Source organism: Myiozetetes cayanensis, unplaced genomic scaffold (genome assembly GCF_022539395.1).
Source record: "Myiozetetes cayanensis isolate MyiCay16 unplaced genomic scaffold, myiCay2020 scf1, whole genome shotgun sequence".
NCBI classification, from domain to species: Eukaryota; Metazoa; Chordata; class Aves; order Passeriformes; family Tyrannidae; genus Myiozetetes; species Myiozetetes cayanensis.
The window spans coordinates 124,148,118-124,166,799 of NW_026086604.1; the positions used below are offsets into that span (position 1 = coordinate 124,148,118).

The 18,682-nt window shown below is 34.5% G+C and overlaps 1 protein-coding gene across 4 annotated transcripts in view; it reads right to left on the reverse strand.

Moving 5' to 3' along the window:
- PHF14 (PHD finger protein 14) overlaps positions 1-18,682 on the reverse strand; it is a 158,055-nt gene that overhangs the window by 49,234 nt on the left and 90,139 nt on the right. For 3 of the 4 annotated variants that reach the window (XM_050332587.1, XM_050332579.1, XM_050332580.1), the window contains exon 17: positions 3,613-3,730. In XM_050332587.1, coding sequence (XP_050188544.1) covers positions 3,613-3,730 — 118 coding nt within the window. Of the gene's footprint in view, positions 1-3,612; positions 3,731-12,733; positions 14,033-18,682 lie in introns of those variants that run through there. The other variant, XM_050332597.1, reaches the window with a different exon arrangement.

The following is an 18,682-nucleotide window of genomic DNA, read 5'->3' on the forward strand; positions in this document are numbered from 1 at the left end:
TCAACTTGGAAGATAAGCAAAATCATCCACAATTGCTTTCCAACACAAAATGTGTACAAAAATATATTACTTGCCAGGGTTGTTGTGTCATGTATTTGTAGTTCCAGAAAATATTTCCTGAGGGGTTTAGATGAGAATTCTATGTATATATACTGACAATTTATTTCCACTGAAAAAATGCAATACAGTAAAAAGATAAAATAAAAGCAAACTACACAGAAGTCTAGAGACAAGGCAGCTGATCTTGCAGCACTCAAATAATGACCCAACATGTACACTCTGCAGCATTTTGCAAAATAGGTTGTATGTAAAGATGAGCAGATAGAAACCTAACAACCATGGTCAGTTTAACCACCACAATAGTATGTTTAAACTCCTTACTGCTTTGGTCTTTTCAAATTTTAAAATCGGAGGAGAGATTTCAAACCCTACTTTTCACTGGAAGGCAATAGAAAGGAGTCCACATCTAACAGTAAAGAGAGCTCATAGTGAGGTCTTATGCTACATAATGAACAAATGGCCACATTTATTTCTACTAAATATTACCACATCATAATATTGAGTAATTTGGTTTACATTTTATTTATTTTATCTTTCTTAAATTTAACTCAAACAAGGCTCTATATTAAGTCTGAATACCACTAATACAAACTAACAGGAACATTATGATTTATAGTGCTGTTTGGCAATCCTGAAAGCACACTGTAATCCTTTTGCAGGGTAGGTGGATAATGTTATAGAAATGGAGACCTTATAGGTTTACTTCAGCTTTCATGTGATGTAACAAAATCTACAATGTTTTTGAGATGAGAGAGCTTGTCAGACCTTAGTAGTGAGCATTACCCATTCCACAGAAGGCTGACAGCAAGTATTACCAGCAGAGAAGCTGTTGCCCTCATGCCCTACAGCAAAGTCACTGTCTGTCTATTATTTGACAGGCAGGGTAATATGGGAATATGTTACTCTGGTGGAAAAACTGACACAATTGCTCGAGAGTCCTGTGACTAGTACAAGAAAAATGGAAGTAGCATGTCCAGCACTTGTGCTAGATATCAATTTAAAGCATATGTTTATTACTGCTAAATTACATCCCTTGTACTGCTGACACCTGCAAGTACTTAGCAGAATCTGAAAATAAAATAGCATTATTTGTTGTCAGCAGAATGCAACTTTTCCTAAACATCTAAAATTGAAATCTGTAATTAGAAGTAAAAACTTTTAAGCAGTCCTTATATGCCACACACTATAATCTCTCTTGTAACTGAAATAATGTAATTTGTCTACCAACTATTTTCAAGGCCCAGTACTACTAATGAAGATATCATTGGGGAATTTTAAAATGTGTAACAGTGATTTCTATTGGATCAAAAAAGATTAACAAAGTTGAAAGAAAGAGAATTAAACAATAGTCTCATTGGCCAAAGGAGGAAATTCAATTCCATTTTCCTGCTATAATCAATACAAGAAACTTCCCTGTGACACATCAAAAATTGGATGCAGTGAGTGACTGAGAGACTGAAATGGCTGCTAGCTCAGCCTTACAATTCATCCACAGGTCAGGCAGAGTGCAGCAAAGACCAACTTCCTCTACAATAGTTCTCTTCTGAGCTCTAAGCACATGTTTGAGAGGCCACCCTCTAGGGAGGGGTAGAAAAAAGCTTTATCATATCAGCTCCTCCCGGCTGCAAAAAATCACAGATATATAATACACAAACCTAAAGCCATACAGAACACTAAATTTGAAAATTATGAAGTACATAAGCAAAATTATAATCCTTTAAAAAATGTATTCACATTAAGGCTGAAAGGAGTTTAACTAATTTTTTTGAATTTGTTATGCAGCATAGCACAAAACAGAAAAAAGCTACTAAAAAAAGACTTTCAGAAACAGAGGCCAATATAACTTTATCAATAGAAATTTCTCTGCACAGCTGTGGAAAAGCTATGGGAAAATGACTAAACAAAACCACAAGGAGTCTCCATAAGACAATTTTTCGGTATCTTTCATATTTATTACATATTCACTCAAATGCAATTCAAATTGCCTGTTCTTGAAAGGGCAAGAGACTTTATTTAAATTTACGTATTTAAAATCTTTAGGAATGAAAAAGACAATCAGATACAGTAACAAGTATTTTAAAAATTCTTAATAATCACTAAGATAACATAAAATATATAATCATTCTACTGATAAAATTTATTTACTCTTGAAAACATTGTATTTTTCAACACACCTTAAAACTAATACACACCCTGCAATAAGTGAAGTCCACCATACTTAATTTACTTGATAAAGTATTTAAATAAAATTTATCTGGTACATGGTGTGCTAATCTCCAGGAAAACACAATTGGAAATTATAAACCCTGGAATTTTTCCATTTACTTGGAAGTCAAGACTACAGGAGATGGGAGATTTTAACTCACGTTATCAAGACGCCATTTTAGTTTAAGCAGTTGACAGAAATTCAATAACAATTTTAATTCACTCTTGGAATGTTTCTTGCATGTAAGTGGTATTCAAGAAAGATTGCTTGATGTCCGAACTGTAGTGGACAGCTAATTTTCAATGTCTGTCTTCCTACCTCCTTACAGAAGAAGAATTTGATTAATCTCCCAAGGGGAAACTGAGTAATACATTTTTCCAACTGGAAAGGGACACTAGTGAGCCAAAAAATGATACTCCTCTCTGAGTATTTTGTATCTGTCAGTCTTGAAAGTAACATCATGAAAGAGTTTAAGTATCTAAGTGTGCTAAGAGGTAACTTGTGACAACATATCTGCACAGCTATGTCCCTGTGTATCCAAATACTGTCTTACTGTTCCTTGCTAGTTAAAAGATTCTGCAAAATACAAAGAAAGTAGCAGAACGGCCTGTAAAATCTTTAAGACTTTTAGAGTGCTCTTTTATTTTCACACTGAGGTATCAGATGCATTTATAAATCCAATTTTGAAAATCAATTCGAAAGTGTATCTTCAGAGATTACAGTGATGATAGAAAAGAATGCCACTACTAAAGAAGCTTCTGTGCAGACAAAGAATCAAAATCTTTATTTTCGAAAAGTCAGTACTACAGAAGTATACTATTACTTTCAACAGTATTAAAGAGAATTAATCCAAGTCAAAAATGTAGGTCTAGTTTTACAATGTTATATTTGATCAAGGCATACCAATCAATATAAAGTATTAATAACCTTCATATGAATTTTCAGTGAAAGAAACAAGTTCAGTAATTCAAGTCATCTTTCTTTCTTTGCTTAGAAAACACACACATTTTCTACCTCTGTCCTTAGAGGTTTGTATTCTTTACTACACCTGAAATACTTTCACTTGTCAATGTTATCAATGCTGATACAGTACCCATACTCACACCTTTCTCAGAGAGAACACAATGTGAAAAACAAGCATTTAACTGGGATAGTAAAATTCTCTTTATTGGTTATTTCCATTTTGCATACACTCTGCTTTTTTACAGAGAATCTGAAATCTTTATTTTGTGACCTCCTGTTTTCCAGAGCAGACCTACACATAGTATTTCATCAAAAACTACAGACACTAAGTAAGACTCCTAAAACTAGAATACTTCAACTATTTTCAGGATGAATTAACTTACTTTGGAGGATGTAGAGTCACATTCCTGACAAATCCATCCATAGCCAGTCTGTTTAGGAGACTTTTTCAAGGGAGGGTCTAAACAGCCAAAATGGTAGCAAAGCCTGCATTCGTCACACCTGCAACAGAAAACCAAAATGTATATTTATATTAAATGGTACTTCTGTACTATTTTAGATTGAGCTTCCCTGCAATTCTCAGCACAAGATTTCCTGACCCATTATCATAATAAAGAAAATCAATTTTCTATAAGGGGTAATTTTAAACACAATCACTTCAAGTAGGTTCTGCTTAATTTGGAATATTCTGATGCAGACACTCATATATCACCTGTCGTCATCTTATATACATGATAATATTTCAAAGACTTGCATATTAAATAATAAAAAAAATGCTCAACTTTTTAGATACTTCAATGTCATTCATTGCCATTTATTTTGAGATATTTTGACTATTTTAGACAGTGACCATATTGATTTTTCACTGGTTTAAGACCCTATTTTGCATACACACCTTTTCAAGGAAAACTTTGTGAAAAATTCACCCACATGTTCAACAACTCATGTATAATTTACAGATATGGTTTGTTTTTTTTTTTTAACACCAGGACTATATGGTTGATAAATAAATGCACAAAATATTTTCTCATTCACTTTGAATTTTCTGGAAAGGGGAATTAATTTGAAAGGATTTCACTGTTATCTCTTGCTTATAAAACTCCCCTATGCACACACAACCATTTTACATCCTTCTTCAATACATCTTTCATTAGTGTTTTGTACTATGCATGGTCCACACAAAGAGCTCAAAACATACAGCACAGATATTGTTAACGTAAACTTAATGTACCAGCACAGAAGAAATGCTACTCTAGAACAAGTGCTTCATGAAAGGATTTTTAAATCAGTACAATAATATGCTCAAAACAAGAAAGATATTTTTCAAAGCAAATAACAGAGATTTTCATGTGCCCTACTGCACTTCACTTTATTTGCATATGCCCCTGTATTCCCTTGTATGAAAAGGAAAGCTTTTTTCAAATTTACTTTGCATTACTTTCTTCATTAAATGCTCTTAAACTCTAAATTAAAGCCAATATAAATGATCCAAAAATAGGAAAGAGAGTAAACGTTTAAAAATCAAATTTTCCAAGAAATCCCCTACATTCTCTTTTTTTGCTTCCCTGGGTACTCATTTTTCTCCTGTACAGTACATGCAAATGCAAAAACGTCCAAAATTTGGAATAATAGCATGGCACAGGCATCATCAGATGAAAGAGAGGGATATAATTTATCAACAGAATACACAGGGCATCACAGAAAGAGGACTCAACTAACACACTGCTGTACTAACAGAAGAAAACATTCATGTGACTTCTCCAAGGATTAGTCTCCAAATAAAAAGAAATAACTGTTTTCAGACTATGATTGTTTAACCAAAGTAAATACTTTTGTCCTTGCTACCAAGGCTGTGCTTGCAAGGGAAGCCTTCTGTCTGCAGCAGTTATATGTAAGACATGAGCACTGATAAGGGTATGGCATGTACTGTTTTCTGCTAAATAGAAACTAAGAGCAATAATCTGATTATCCACAGGATGCAACACTAGACTGACATGGTTTCAGTATTTTTGAAAAAACTGAATATACCGTATTGCAGTATATGTACATAGGATTGTTTAGCAGTGACTGAATCTAACTCCAGGACAAAGAAAACACATAACAAGAAACCACTCTTGGTCTTTAAAGACAAGAGTTCTAATGTAGAAATATATTACTTAAAATCAGGAATATATGCAGTTTTATTTCTTGTGAAAGGCATATTAAAATAATAAAAAGGTTGAGAGTGGTAGATAGGATGGGTTACAGTCCTAAATCCCAGCAGTGTATGTGACCTTCAGCAAGAGATTAAGCTTCTTTGAGTCTCAGTGTTCTCATCTGTAAAGGAGTATATTTTTACTAACCTATTTCTGTATTTGAAATCTTACGCATGTAAGGGCTTGCACTTGAGCACTGCCTATCAGAACTCCCTTTTTGTAAACTGCTTGGGATCCTCTAAATAATACAAAATAAAGCATCACACTATTTCTGACTGATTAGAGTATTTTCAGAGCTTAATCCTAAAATTTAAAATCTACATCTGATTTAAACAGTGTCAATTTAGATTGGTTTTTTGAGGTAATTGTTTTATATGTCCAAAATAAAATGTTTTCCCTTTACACTTCGGCATCTCTTCCATCTCTTCCATTTTCTGTGTAGAATGAGGTACTTCCTGACTGCACCTTTAGCTATGTTTCAGAAGCACACTGAGGGAGTTCATGAGGCTGGGTTGAAATAACCAGAAAATTGTGAAATTAAATACAGATCTCGAGGCACCATTCTAAAGCTGAATAGTTTTAATATTTATTTTCATTAATTTTTATCACTTCAGAGTGTTTAGTTTTGCAGAAGAAAAACTGCACTTTCTTAGAATGAGTTAAAAATATCTAGATGAAAGTTTTCAGATACTAATAGCTCCAATCTGCATCTGCATAGCTGAGGAAATGCAAATAACAAAAGTATTTTTTCACATATCAAACCATAAAAAGCTGCATGGTGATAAAAATGAAACTATACCAAATATTTTTAAATGCTTCCTTCCTACTGCTTTTTGTTGAAATATGAATTCTGTACCGTAGGACACAAATTCACTGACTTCGAAGTTCCCAGAGCATGATGCTGGGAAAATGAATGAATACACACTGCACCTTAGTTAAAGATGATGCCCTAGCTGTCTGGCAATGTTCTTGTCTGCTATGACTGACTGGGGACAATATTTGAAGCTTACACACATCACAGTGCAGAGAACAAAACTGGCATTCTTAACTCTTAATTCCAAAAGAAAACCCTACACTTAGGTTAAAATGGCACTAGTAAAATGAGATGAATTCCTAAAGTGTATACTACCAGTTGTGTTCTTTTGTCTAGCAACATAAAAATGATAGAAAATCCACTGTCAGATTCAGAAAATAAGAAAGCAACAAAAAATACAGTGTACTTTCAACTTAATTACAGAGAATGAAATGTTGGGTCACAAAAGGTGTCATGCTGACAGCTTCACAGCCTCTTGGTAAAACACACTCACAGATCAATCACAATACGGACATTTACAAAGCAAAGGAGTCACACGGCACTGTCATTTACAAGTATCATCCACATCCATCCTGAAGATGGCTTAATAGGACAAGTAAAACTGTTAGGCTAGGTGTGAGGGGAAAAGGGAAAGAAGCCACTTCCTCCATATTAAAGGCTGTTGAAATTTTTACCCTTGTGCATTCAAGGTCACACCTTCAAAACAGTCCTTAAACTAGCAAATATTTTATCTTGCTGCTATTTGTTGGTAACTGTCTTTGTGATTAAGCCCATGATTTATAAATGCAGTTAAGTGCACGGCCATCTTCAGTGGCGTGGCTAGCTGCTGTACTGTAAACTTTGTGCAAATAAAAACACAGCTCCACACAAAGACAAGCTAACCTAACCTCCTAAATTACCTCTAACTGACAAGTAATTGCTTACTATCAGTGTTATAACAAGCCTGAAATTACTTTATGCATCAAAATTAGAAATCACTGTGTTCCTCATTCCAGCAATTAATGAGGATAAATATATGCCCACTACATACCAAGAAAATGGGGTGTGAAGAATAAAGGTGAATTCTGAAGTAGTAAGGTTAATAAGCTAAAAAATAATAAAAGAAAACATTTTTCACTTATAAAAGTAGAGAATGCAGGTCAGCTACATATTCACAGCAAGAAAGCTTGATTAGGCATTTCCACACCTGAAATATGTCTGCTTTGTTCTTTAATAAAGTGATCTCCATCTGCTCTTGCCCTTGGATTGTTTTTATTAGTTTTTTTAGCAGTACAGCTGGCTGTGCTCAAGCCCTACATAACTCTGCATTTTTCTGTTCATAATTAACTAATTATGCTCTAATCAATAGTGTAGATACTGATTTTACAATGTAAATGAGATAAATGAGATAATGGCTGGGGTCAATCTCATTTTATTTACAAAGCCCAGCACACACATCCAATTTCATTACATTGCATCTACCTGCACAGGAGGGAGTCTTATCAGTTGGCCTGCAGAAGTCTTCCTGCAAGCACTGGGGAAAAAGACCTGTGCTTTTACGGAGGAGCTGTGAATGCAAAACCTGCCTGTCACTGGCACATTTGTAAGCCACTGGTTAATATCATCAAAAACCACAAAGAGCTGATTCAGCCAGAGTGAAGAAACCTATTACGCATTCACAAGACAGCATCACCCATCTATAGCTGTAAAAGTAATTACCTACATGCCCCTGAAACACAACATTAATAAGCTAATCTTTAAATACAACTTTCCAAATATGCTTCAGAGACTACGGAAAATCTCTCACTTATGTACACATCACTGCACACCGCCTGCAGTGTCGTGCCAAAAGGTACCATGTTGAACAAAATACAAAATAGCAAAATATATATACTACGCCCTGTTCATCACAACAGCTTAGAAAGATTTACTTTAATGGAAAAAAAAAGAAGATATAAAACTTTGATACATATTGACAAACCAACATCGCGATTAAAATTAGAGAACTTGTCATATAAGACTTACTCTGGCAAACTATGACTTAATTAGAACAAAATTAGAAGTAAGCTAAACCAGAATTTTTAAACTCGAAAGGAACTGCAGTGGGATGGGTGAGAATCCACTCACTCATTTGCTGGGGGGATGCAACACTGTGGCCATTCCAGGACCTGCACAGATTCAGAACTATTGAGAAGCATCTTTCCTTGTTGGCTTGTTTTGGACCCCATTTCTGACTAAAGGCTCTGAGAACCTGAGGAACATGCCTGAAGAACAGACATTTCTTCTCAGCTACTGATCTCTCTTTCGTTTAATCCCTCAGTGTCCAAGTGCTGTACCTCTCTGAAATCGCAAACAGCCGGAGACGCTCTTGAAGGTTCATTTTAAATTGCAGCACATTCTTGGGTTCAGATTAACACCTTAAAACCAGCTATGAGAATTTAAGTCACTGTCACCACTTTGTTTCTTATTACTGGATCTATCATATATCCAATGGAAATGAGCATGTAAGTATTCCCCAAACACCAGAGTAAATGGATGTAGCTCAAGCGAATTCAAACTGTGGAACCAAAATGACTGACTTTGGCCTGGAGTGGGTGAGGAGTGCTCCTGTGATACCTTAATTGCAACCAGACCACAGGAGTGATAAATTCTGGGTGATAGGATGACTCTTACTTGTCACGTCAAAGACAGCACAACATACTGAGTTGTATTTTAACAGTGAAATTAAAAATCTAACTCTGAAATAACCATATAATCATCTATTTAGTGCATTGTTTAGCGCTCTCCAAAAAGTACATTTATTCTACTTACTGAGGGAGCAGTCCAGAACTATAGTAGTTTTTCATTATGGAATACGTGGATAACTTTCTTCTTAGCTTTCCTTTGAACATCTCTTGAAACAATGTGAAAATAAGTGAAGATACAACTTTGTATCTTACACTACCACTCTACACCAAAATTCTTCAATTAAGCCCTGTGAACTCCAACACAAATTCCTTTCATTTTCCTGTGGTAAGTTGTAGCCCAAGCACAAACCAGAGCTGATGGAGTAATGTATTTAGACTATAAAATACTCTTGCTTTTAGGCAAAAAATTGTCAAAATAATAAAACCCTATTAAAACTGAAAAGCTGGTTTTCCTCTACTGGATTGCTATACTTTTCCCCTTGCCTATAAGTGACATAACAACTAAAAGTGGATGGTCATCTTGCAGTTTCTGTTCTACAGAAGAGTTTTAAGAAACCAGGATATTTACAAGTCTTCTCACATATTCCAGACAAACTTTAGGTGACTTTATTACCAGGAGTGTGATGCATTTTAGCACTAAAATTCTTACATGACTTCACATGCATAAAATGTTAATTATAAAACAGTATATAGCCCAACTATAGAGCCTCTTCATACACAAGTACTGGTTGTCCTAAAAGGCTCCCTGTCTTCAAAGATGCTTAAAATTCAACCCCATACAACTCTAAGGAACTTCATCTAATTTCAAAGTTAGATCTAGCTTTGCAGTCAGTCTTGTGTTGAGTGGGTGGCTGGAACAGATGTCCTCCAGAGGCTCCTTCCAACCTACATCTTTCTGGTTTCTAATATTTTCATAATTTTGATTTAGGTAAATGAAATACTCTTTCTAGTAACACAGTAACATATAGTTACCATATAGTTACCATAGTAACAATAAGTAAAAATAATACTAATTAATTAGGTCACAATGCAAGCACAAAACGAAGTCTCTGACTTCTGTAGTTTATAATCTTAGAGGAGAGAGTAGACTGTTACTCCCTTCTGTTACATCTGGAATAGAGAGGGGCATGGCTACTGCCAAAAGGCAAGAGAATATATCAGCTGAGGGATGATTATTATTTCTGGGTTTTATATCTACCTATTACTGATGAAGACAGTGAATGCACAAGATGGACACACAGCCTGACACAGTATGATGAGCTTACTGACCTTCAGATAGCAGCAGTTTCATGATAAGGTACCTATACGGTCTTGGATATGGGAAACTGTATTATCTCCAAGTTACTTAAATTTCTGTCCCATCTCAAGGGCATTAATAAAAACAAATAGTGTCAACCAATTACACCACAAACCAGAAAAAGAAAATAAGCATTAATCTGGCAAACATTTGTGTAGCTAAATTTATCACGCTAGACCCAAAACTGCCACCTCTTCTAACTGATTTAACTCATGATTTTAATACTAAAACAAACAAATACCCCCTCATATCCAAAAACTTAACACTGATTATTTATGGGTAAGGAAGAATCTGAAAGGGCTATCATTATGTGGCATTTCTATGTTATCCAGATTTTTTCTAAATGGTCCACAAATAATTTGCTTTGTGAAACTTCAATTTATGTGTACACAGTAATTCTTAGAACACTACAAAAAACCTTTATTTACTATACCTGTATGTGAACAGCTTCCTTTCAGCAAGAAGTGTTCACTTCTCTCTCTCACAGTACTTTGAAATAATACAACACATGGCCTTAATAAATTATTTTGTGAAATTCATTAATGGCCCACATATACGAGGGGAATGTAATTATATAAATACTATTTCAGATGTGTTTGTTTCTGTTAATATACAGCTACTGTACAGAACTTCTACTTACAGTATTTTAATGTTTAAACTGATCATTTCTGTGAAGACAATGCCTCCAAGACACGCTTTAAGATAATGCTACACCAATTATAGACACCAAATATGTCCCTTGACAAATTGAAAAGTGTAAAATTTAAGAAAGCTACTAGCAAACGCTGCATTCATTTTTCTGAAGTACATTCTAGACGTAATACATGATTGTATCTATAGTGCCGCTCTCAGGTGTTCAAGCTATTAACTCCACTGAATGGTGTATTGTTTGTGAAATACTGGAGAAGTCCATTAGAGTTTTGAATACTGCCATCAAACATCTTTCAAAGAGTGAAACATCAAGTGTTAACATCTGGCTTTCTAGAAAAAGAGAGATGGATATGAGGAACATGATTCATGAGAGAGAGAGAGAGAGAGAGAGAAGGGGGAGGTGGGGCAGGGGGAACTAAACTAATGTCAAAAGAAAGGGCCAAGAAAGAAACAAAACAAGCAAGCTGTACTGGGGAACAAACATGAAAAAATACAGCAGGAATTCCCCTTAGGATATCAAGCAAGCCCAGGACAGTATCAACAATAGTCAAAAAATATTTAACACACATTACTGTGTCCTTAAAATCCTCCAACAGCAGAGATTAGACAACTTCCCTAATAAAATCGCCATGGTAATTATTGTTAGAAACAAACTTTCTATTGTCTAAATCATCATGCTACAATTTAACTTATTTAAGGCCTGACAAGATTTGAAGAAGTTCTTTTTTCCCCTGCAACAACTTCTGTCATCTTCATCTTTGTATTTAGGCTTTTTGAACACAGAATCCCCAGCCTTCTCTAAATTAAAACTAATTACGTTTCTTATTCATTTATGTCTCCTGTGGTCTTCTTATCAACTAATTCAGTATGTTTTGGATCTTCTCTATTTGCCAAAGTGGACAGAATATGCTGTCTGAGGCTTTTCCAAGTGTGACATACTGGTCTTCTGAATATTCAGGAGGAGTACTTTAAGGAGTTAAATATAGCACCTTTCTTTGTACATCTCAGGTACGATCAGTTTGATCCATGTGGTTTGTGATCGAGAGTCCCCCATGCTTTCCTTTTTTTGAAGACATATCATAATCATGCACTCAACAGCCTTTTTCCTTACCACATTGCATGCTTTTCCTGAATGCTTTGTTAAAATTTCCTTTTTAATTCTAACATTGCAGTCTCTCACATCATACTGTCATCACCTGGAAATGTAACCAAGCCCTTTATCCCAGTACCTAATACACTAAAATTAACAAAAATTAACAAAAATATAATAATACTAAATCCAGGAGAGCTTGAATGGAAGTCAGTGAGTTAGTAGGTATCATTTGTCAGTGAGCCCATAGCAGCTAGCTTACTTTTCCAATCACCTACATATTGTATAGCAAATTAATTAGCAGAATGTCTCGCTAACCGATTTAAAAGAATGTCACACACAGAAGTATTTTAGAAGTCTTACTAAAGCCAAGATAAGCTACATTTATCATTTTCTCCTACTCATAATATCTAGACTGTGTTAGTTGAATAAACAATCATAAATCACAGTAACCATTACTCTTTTTCATTTTTTTTCCCGAAACTCAGCATGGTATATGGTCAAACACCCTTTTTTTTCTCCCTTGCTTACACAGCACTCGGACGTCACTTTCTACTCTCAGAATCCTGCACAAGTGGTCAATAAAGTTCAGGTTTTTCTTCCTAAAAAGGACTCATGGATCCTTAAAGATCAAATTCCTGCATTAACATCTGTTTCCTACTGCGAATTTCTTTATTTCTAAGAGTGTTTTTGTATGCCTTGCCAATACAGAATGGTAAGTATTTCCGATAGTACAGACAAAAATCTTACTCTGAGATTCTCCCACCCCCTTTTTAAAATAAAACGACGTGTTAGACATCAGGTTAATTTTATTTAATATAATATTCAAACATGAAATGCCCTGGTAAGATATGACTCGTAGATAAGTATACATAAATTTGTATATTTCTCCTATTACTTATTACAGCATTTAATTTCTTTTTTAAGTTTAAAAAATATCTTCAAATGGAAACGTGCCTTGATAGATGACAAAACCCACCATATCTCAAGAAATTCAAAGATTATAGATCATAAAGTTACAAGTGTGATTGTATTTGAGCAGAATTTTTGTGAGCAAGTTCAAGATGAAAACAATGAAGATATCAACACACTGATACTGTAGATTTAAGAACTGGATCTGTACCATTCATAGAGCAAAACGCTATGTGCGCATCTACCAGGATATATACGGACGGAGACGAAGATCTCAGCTGTCATGCTGTGTGATCAGTTCTTCATTCCCTTCCCAACTTACAAAACAATTTTGTATTTGTATTGGGAGGACATAAGCTTGTCCTGAACACTGCCAGAGAAGTAAGTCAAATAAAATAAACGTCTGCATATATTCATGTTTTTCTTTTTCTCAAAATTTTTTTAGACATCAATATAGGTGTAGTTCTATTCACTCAAGTGTCTGGAGTCAGAAACAATTAGTTCATTCTAATAAGCATAAAATCAATTTTTCCATGGCAAATCTATTCCTTCAGAGTAGGAAGTCTCCAGTGTTTTACAGGTCTCATTATCACTGAACATTTATTAATTTTTTTTAAGAAACAATCTTTTTTACAGTAATGTCTATGTACAACACAGTGTTCTATATAGAAACGTTCTTATTAAACTGTATATAAGTAGAGCGGCAGACGGACGGCAAACCGTTGCTTATTTCAGTATCACCACAGAGGAACGCGCAATATTTAAGTCCCACAGGCTTCTGTCACTCTTCAGTGAATCCAAGCATTGTATAACATCATTTGCCAACAAAGCACAGGGGAAAAAGACATTACTTAATAGGACAATCCTGACAAGACATTTATCTGTGATTTTTCAATGATGCACATACAAAATGTTCCTGATTAGTGCAAAAACACGCAGGCAAATTAACTACCTTGTCAGTCCAAATAACAAACCAATCAGTTACATTCTATCCGAACCTGACAAGCAAACTGAACGTTTTGTCATAATAAGGTTATAGTTGAGACAAGGTAGCTGTTCTCCTTTACTTTAGGTACTCTATTGAGAGCTTTATCCACATTTAAAAATCATATTATAAAAGGTTTCCACGATTGCCTCCGAGGATGAGTTGTGGCAGAGTTGTGTCTCATGAAGGGTATCTACACAGTAAAGTGATAAGAAAAAAATATTAACATTGAAAGATCATAGCAGCTCTGCTCTGTCTTATGAAACATTTTAACATCACACTAAATTTAAGCAATGTGTACGCTCAGATCCAAATAGTTAGACAGCCATATCAAACTTTTCAAGAGTCTCCAAGTGTCAAAGCATTAAACTGAATTAAGTATAGCATCCTTCTAATTTTTTCTTAATACAGTTCAAAGAATAAAGTCCACCATAAGAAAGAGAAGAGAATTTTCTTTTTTTTTTTTTTAATCATAAAACCAACAACTTAATACAAATAGGCTTGATTGTGAAGCCAGCATTTTCCTTACATTTGAAACCCCCAGAAATGCAGCTATGGGATTGACTACAAGCACAAACAACATGGGTACTGTGGTATAACCTTAAAAAATGCTTGTTTTATAGAATAGCATTTGTAAGAAAAAAGTCTTAAAATTTAGGAAGCATTAAGTAAGGGAGGACTTCTTTCATAATGCATTGTAATAATTCAGGGCATAGAAAGCTCCAGTCACTTCTGAAAAATGTCTTTGAGCCAATAATTCTAAAGTTTCTACAGTTGTTTTTTTCCTACTCATATTTCCTGTCTTCTGACACTCGTGGCACACATTCTTTTTAAGAATTTTTTTTTTTAATCAATACAATTTTAAAGTGATGTTTCTCTACATTTAAACTCCTTAAAACTACTTGCCATACAGCAAATGTATGGAACTTACAGCATTGTGAAATTTTAAGTAGGAAAAAAATCTATGTTGTCTTTAAGCTGTGCACACACATTTTCAAAGAAAGACCTATATAAAGTCTCTACCACCACATTTGGTGAGGTTTTTTCTTCTTTAAAATATATTTAAATAGAATTGTAAATAAAAAGGAATTCTGAACTGCTGTCATAGTTTCATAAAATATAAGTCTGATGAAAAGGAGCCATAGTGACGCCACATGTTCTATCAACAGTTCTTTGCAATGTAATTTTAATTTTGAGTGTAAGGATTGCAAGTCTAAGAATTACAGGAACAGCAAGGAAGTATTATATGTAAATACACTCCCAATTCTCACTTCATCTCTTACCTGGGATATGATTAAACTTTTAAATAGGGTGTCCTGGACTGGGACATGATTAAAATTTTAAATTGGGTGTCCCCTTCCCCTGGTGAGTGCAACTAGTTTTGTTCTGATCACCTCTGAGTGGGTGAGGTTGACACGGGTGCACACTGAAGTGCAGAAAGCTGAAGGGTAGCATCAGAAACAATTCAAGATAAGCTCAAGGTCTCTGAGCCACCTCTACCCTCTCAGCAGCAGTGTGAGTAGCTGCAGCTGTACCATTTGAGTCAGGTCATCACAATGCAACAGGCTGTCACATCTGGGCTACCAAAGTTTGGACAAGAATACAGTGACCTATACTTTAAATACAAGGTTTTATTTCTGTTTCTCAAAATGAATTAGTACGAGCTTATATATACACACACATATATACATGTAGTATATGTATATGTACTTATCATAGACATAAATCTATATAATTTTTTATTAAAAATATTTATATAAACATTTTTATATAGGAAAACAACTTCACAGATGAACTAAAAAAAAAAATTTAAATTTTAACAATAACATCACAAATTAAAGTAGAAAGTAATAAAGTACTTTAGGTAAGGCTGTAAGAACACAGGCATCAAGCAGAAAGTGTAAGTAACCTATAGGTGCACTAGTGATTCCTAGAATATTTCTCAGTATTTAATTTTTATTGGTAACAATATATTAAGAAATTTTAAAGGCTATTATATTATTTACTTATATATTAAAGATAAATTATTTTTTAAGTGGTTGGACAATTTTTCCATTCCTACTCTATTTAAAATTTAGCTTGACATTATTTATTTTACACAACCTAGGGTTATCTTCACCCCTATCATGTTTGAAGTATTATTAATTAAGGAATCACTACTGACTTTGTTTAAACACAGTTTTAAAAAGCAGAAGATTGGTAAAAGACAAGGAATATGAATGGATAGATACAATGGGTTTTTTAAGCTTGTAACTGCAAACTCATCTGATAACTGACTGCTATCCTCAGACCTCCCACACTGATGACAATTCTCCTCTTCTAGTCTCTGCTTCTGCCCTTTTCTCCCATCCATACATACCATTTGCCAACCTTTCCTAGTTCAAAGAACTGTTCCCATTCCTGAATATCCATTCAAATTTCTACTGACTGAATTACCCAGAGCTGCAACATCTGAAACTTATATTTTCAACCTCACTTAGGAAAAAGATTTAATGAACACAAAAATTTGAAATAAGGACAATGGGCAAAACTGAACAGCTTTCCTCTCTCATCAGCAGGTGCAATGAATATTAGATAGAATAAAGCATCACAGATAATGGGTCTCAGATGCTTTCAACAGGGAGGTTCTCAATTGCATATTTGGTTATTTAGAAGAGTTGTTTTGTCCCAGCTCTCCTTCAGTTCAGGGCAAAAATAATTATAAAAGCACTTTCCTTCAAGTTTTGGTATGAAGAGAGGGAAAAACACCAATCTCTCTCACTTTCCTCCCCAATCACACGTGGTTGTCCACTTCCACAGTTAAGTAAACATTACGTAAAGGGTGGGTGTCTTAAGAATATATGCAGATTTCCTTTTCAAAGGACTTTACAAGACAAGAAACCCCACAAATTATTTCAATACTTTCTACTGTAATTGCCAAAGACCCTCTTCATTTGTGTAACAGGTATTGAAAAGTGCAAATTGTAGCCAATCATAGTGGTTATGTCAGTAGTTTTGATCCTTGTTCTTTTTTAGCCATTTTAATACTTACTTTCATTAGGTTAAATACCTATTGTGAGAACAATACTTCTGGTGGCTAACTGGGCATAATTAAAATACATTTGCAACCACAATGTAAAGTCAGTTTAACTTCAAAGATCTGAAGGCAATGAGCTGCTTCAGCATATCTTACCAATTCTGAAAACATTACGATTCTCCCACCAGGTTAAGTCTGTTAAGCCTAAAAATGTATTTGCGAAAATCTTTAATGAGATAAGATGATAATGAAGGAGGGGGAAAATTGAGCTATTTAATTAGAGAAGTGCTGACAAAGACCAATTTTAGAAGGCAAGGAACCGTATCGGCAGTAAACTCCAAACCATCTGTGAGATAAGCAGTATGATATGATATAAGGTGATATAAGTAATATGCATTTTTAAAATTCAGGCTGCTCAAGGTACACCTCTTGATCTCAGAAATTAATCTGTACCCAACAGCTCTATTAAGTGGATGCAAGTTACAGATCTCTTTGGAGGGAAAAAACCCAAACCAAACCTCCAAAACAACAGTGAGCAATGTCTTCTAGCCATTGTTGATTACTTCAATTCTCCTCAGTATTGATCAAGTTATAAATATTAATAAATGCTTTCTGAATTATTACAGATTTATATCTGGTAATATACATACAGATTAGCCTGTAAAAAAGTTATCTGCAGGACAAAATATCACAGCATCTGAGGCATCACTGGAATACAAAAACTCTGCTTCATTTTAATAACTGGCACACTGGAGTACAAATAGCGACATTTAGAGCTGGTCAGTGCATAAACATATTGACCAACTACTTCTATGCTCACTTCGAAACAAGAACACATCTTCAAACTACTTCAAAGGAAAATTATGCTTTTATTACCAAATGAACCATTTCACATATGTGCTATCAATATTTTATTTAATCTTTTGTATCGGATATGTCATTTTCCTTCATTCTGCACTGTCGTTGTGAATACAAGCTTCTGAGAAACCATGAAAAAATATTCAGTCAATATGCTCAATTCTCTACATGAAACCCAGCTTTCTCTTTTAAAAGACTGCATTTACAGACCTTGTCACAACAAGGTCCCTGATGCTATTGAAGCAATTTCAAGACACTTTAGTCACTGGCAAAACTCAGTAACTTGACAAGAGAAATTTGGGCCAGAAGATTTCAATTACTTCAAAGGAAGGTTATTGAGTGATGTAATTTCATTTGGATGGGACCGATTCCAATTGATCTGTTTTTTACAATGCATATCTTCCCTCTGCAGCTGTCTCTATCTGATTCAGCATGTAAGTGCAAGGAGTGACTATCCTTTTCCACTTAAAGCAAAACTCTTCCTTCCTCCTGCTATTATTCTGAATGAGCATGAGGAGCATATTTTCAAGTTTAATCTCTATACTCACTGTAAGAAAAAAATATACTCGACTGACAACCCATGCATTCAAACGAATCTTGTATCTGCTAGAACATTCATTTGGTAGTTAGGAAAACAGGTCATAGAACATTATTTTTATCATTGTTATTATTATTTTTAACTGAAAATAACGAGTTAAAAGTTTGTGTAACAAGATCATACGGTAGTACTAAACTAATTCTCAATCCCAAATGCGTAATATCATGTAATCTACACTGTAAAAGATTGTACTTATTTTCAGTTCAGTACTTACATCCAAAAGAGAAAATCCTGCTTGGTGCAAAATGAATATAATAATTTATAAATATGGATGTGATACATATGAAATTGTACCTTCCCATACAAATTTGGTAAACACAGTTTCAGCAGCAAATAAGTGTACCACTAGGAACTTCACAATTAAAGTTAAT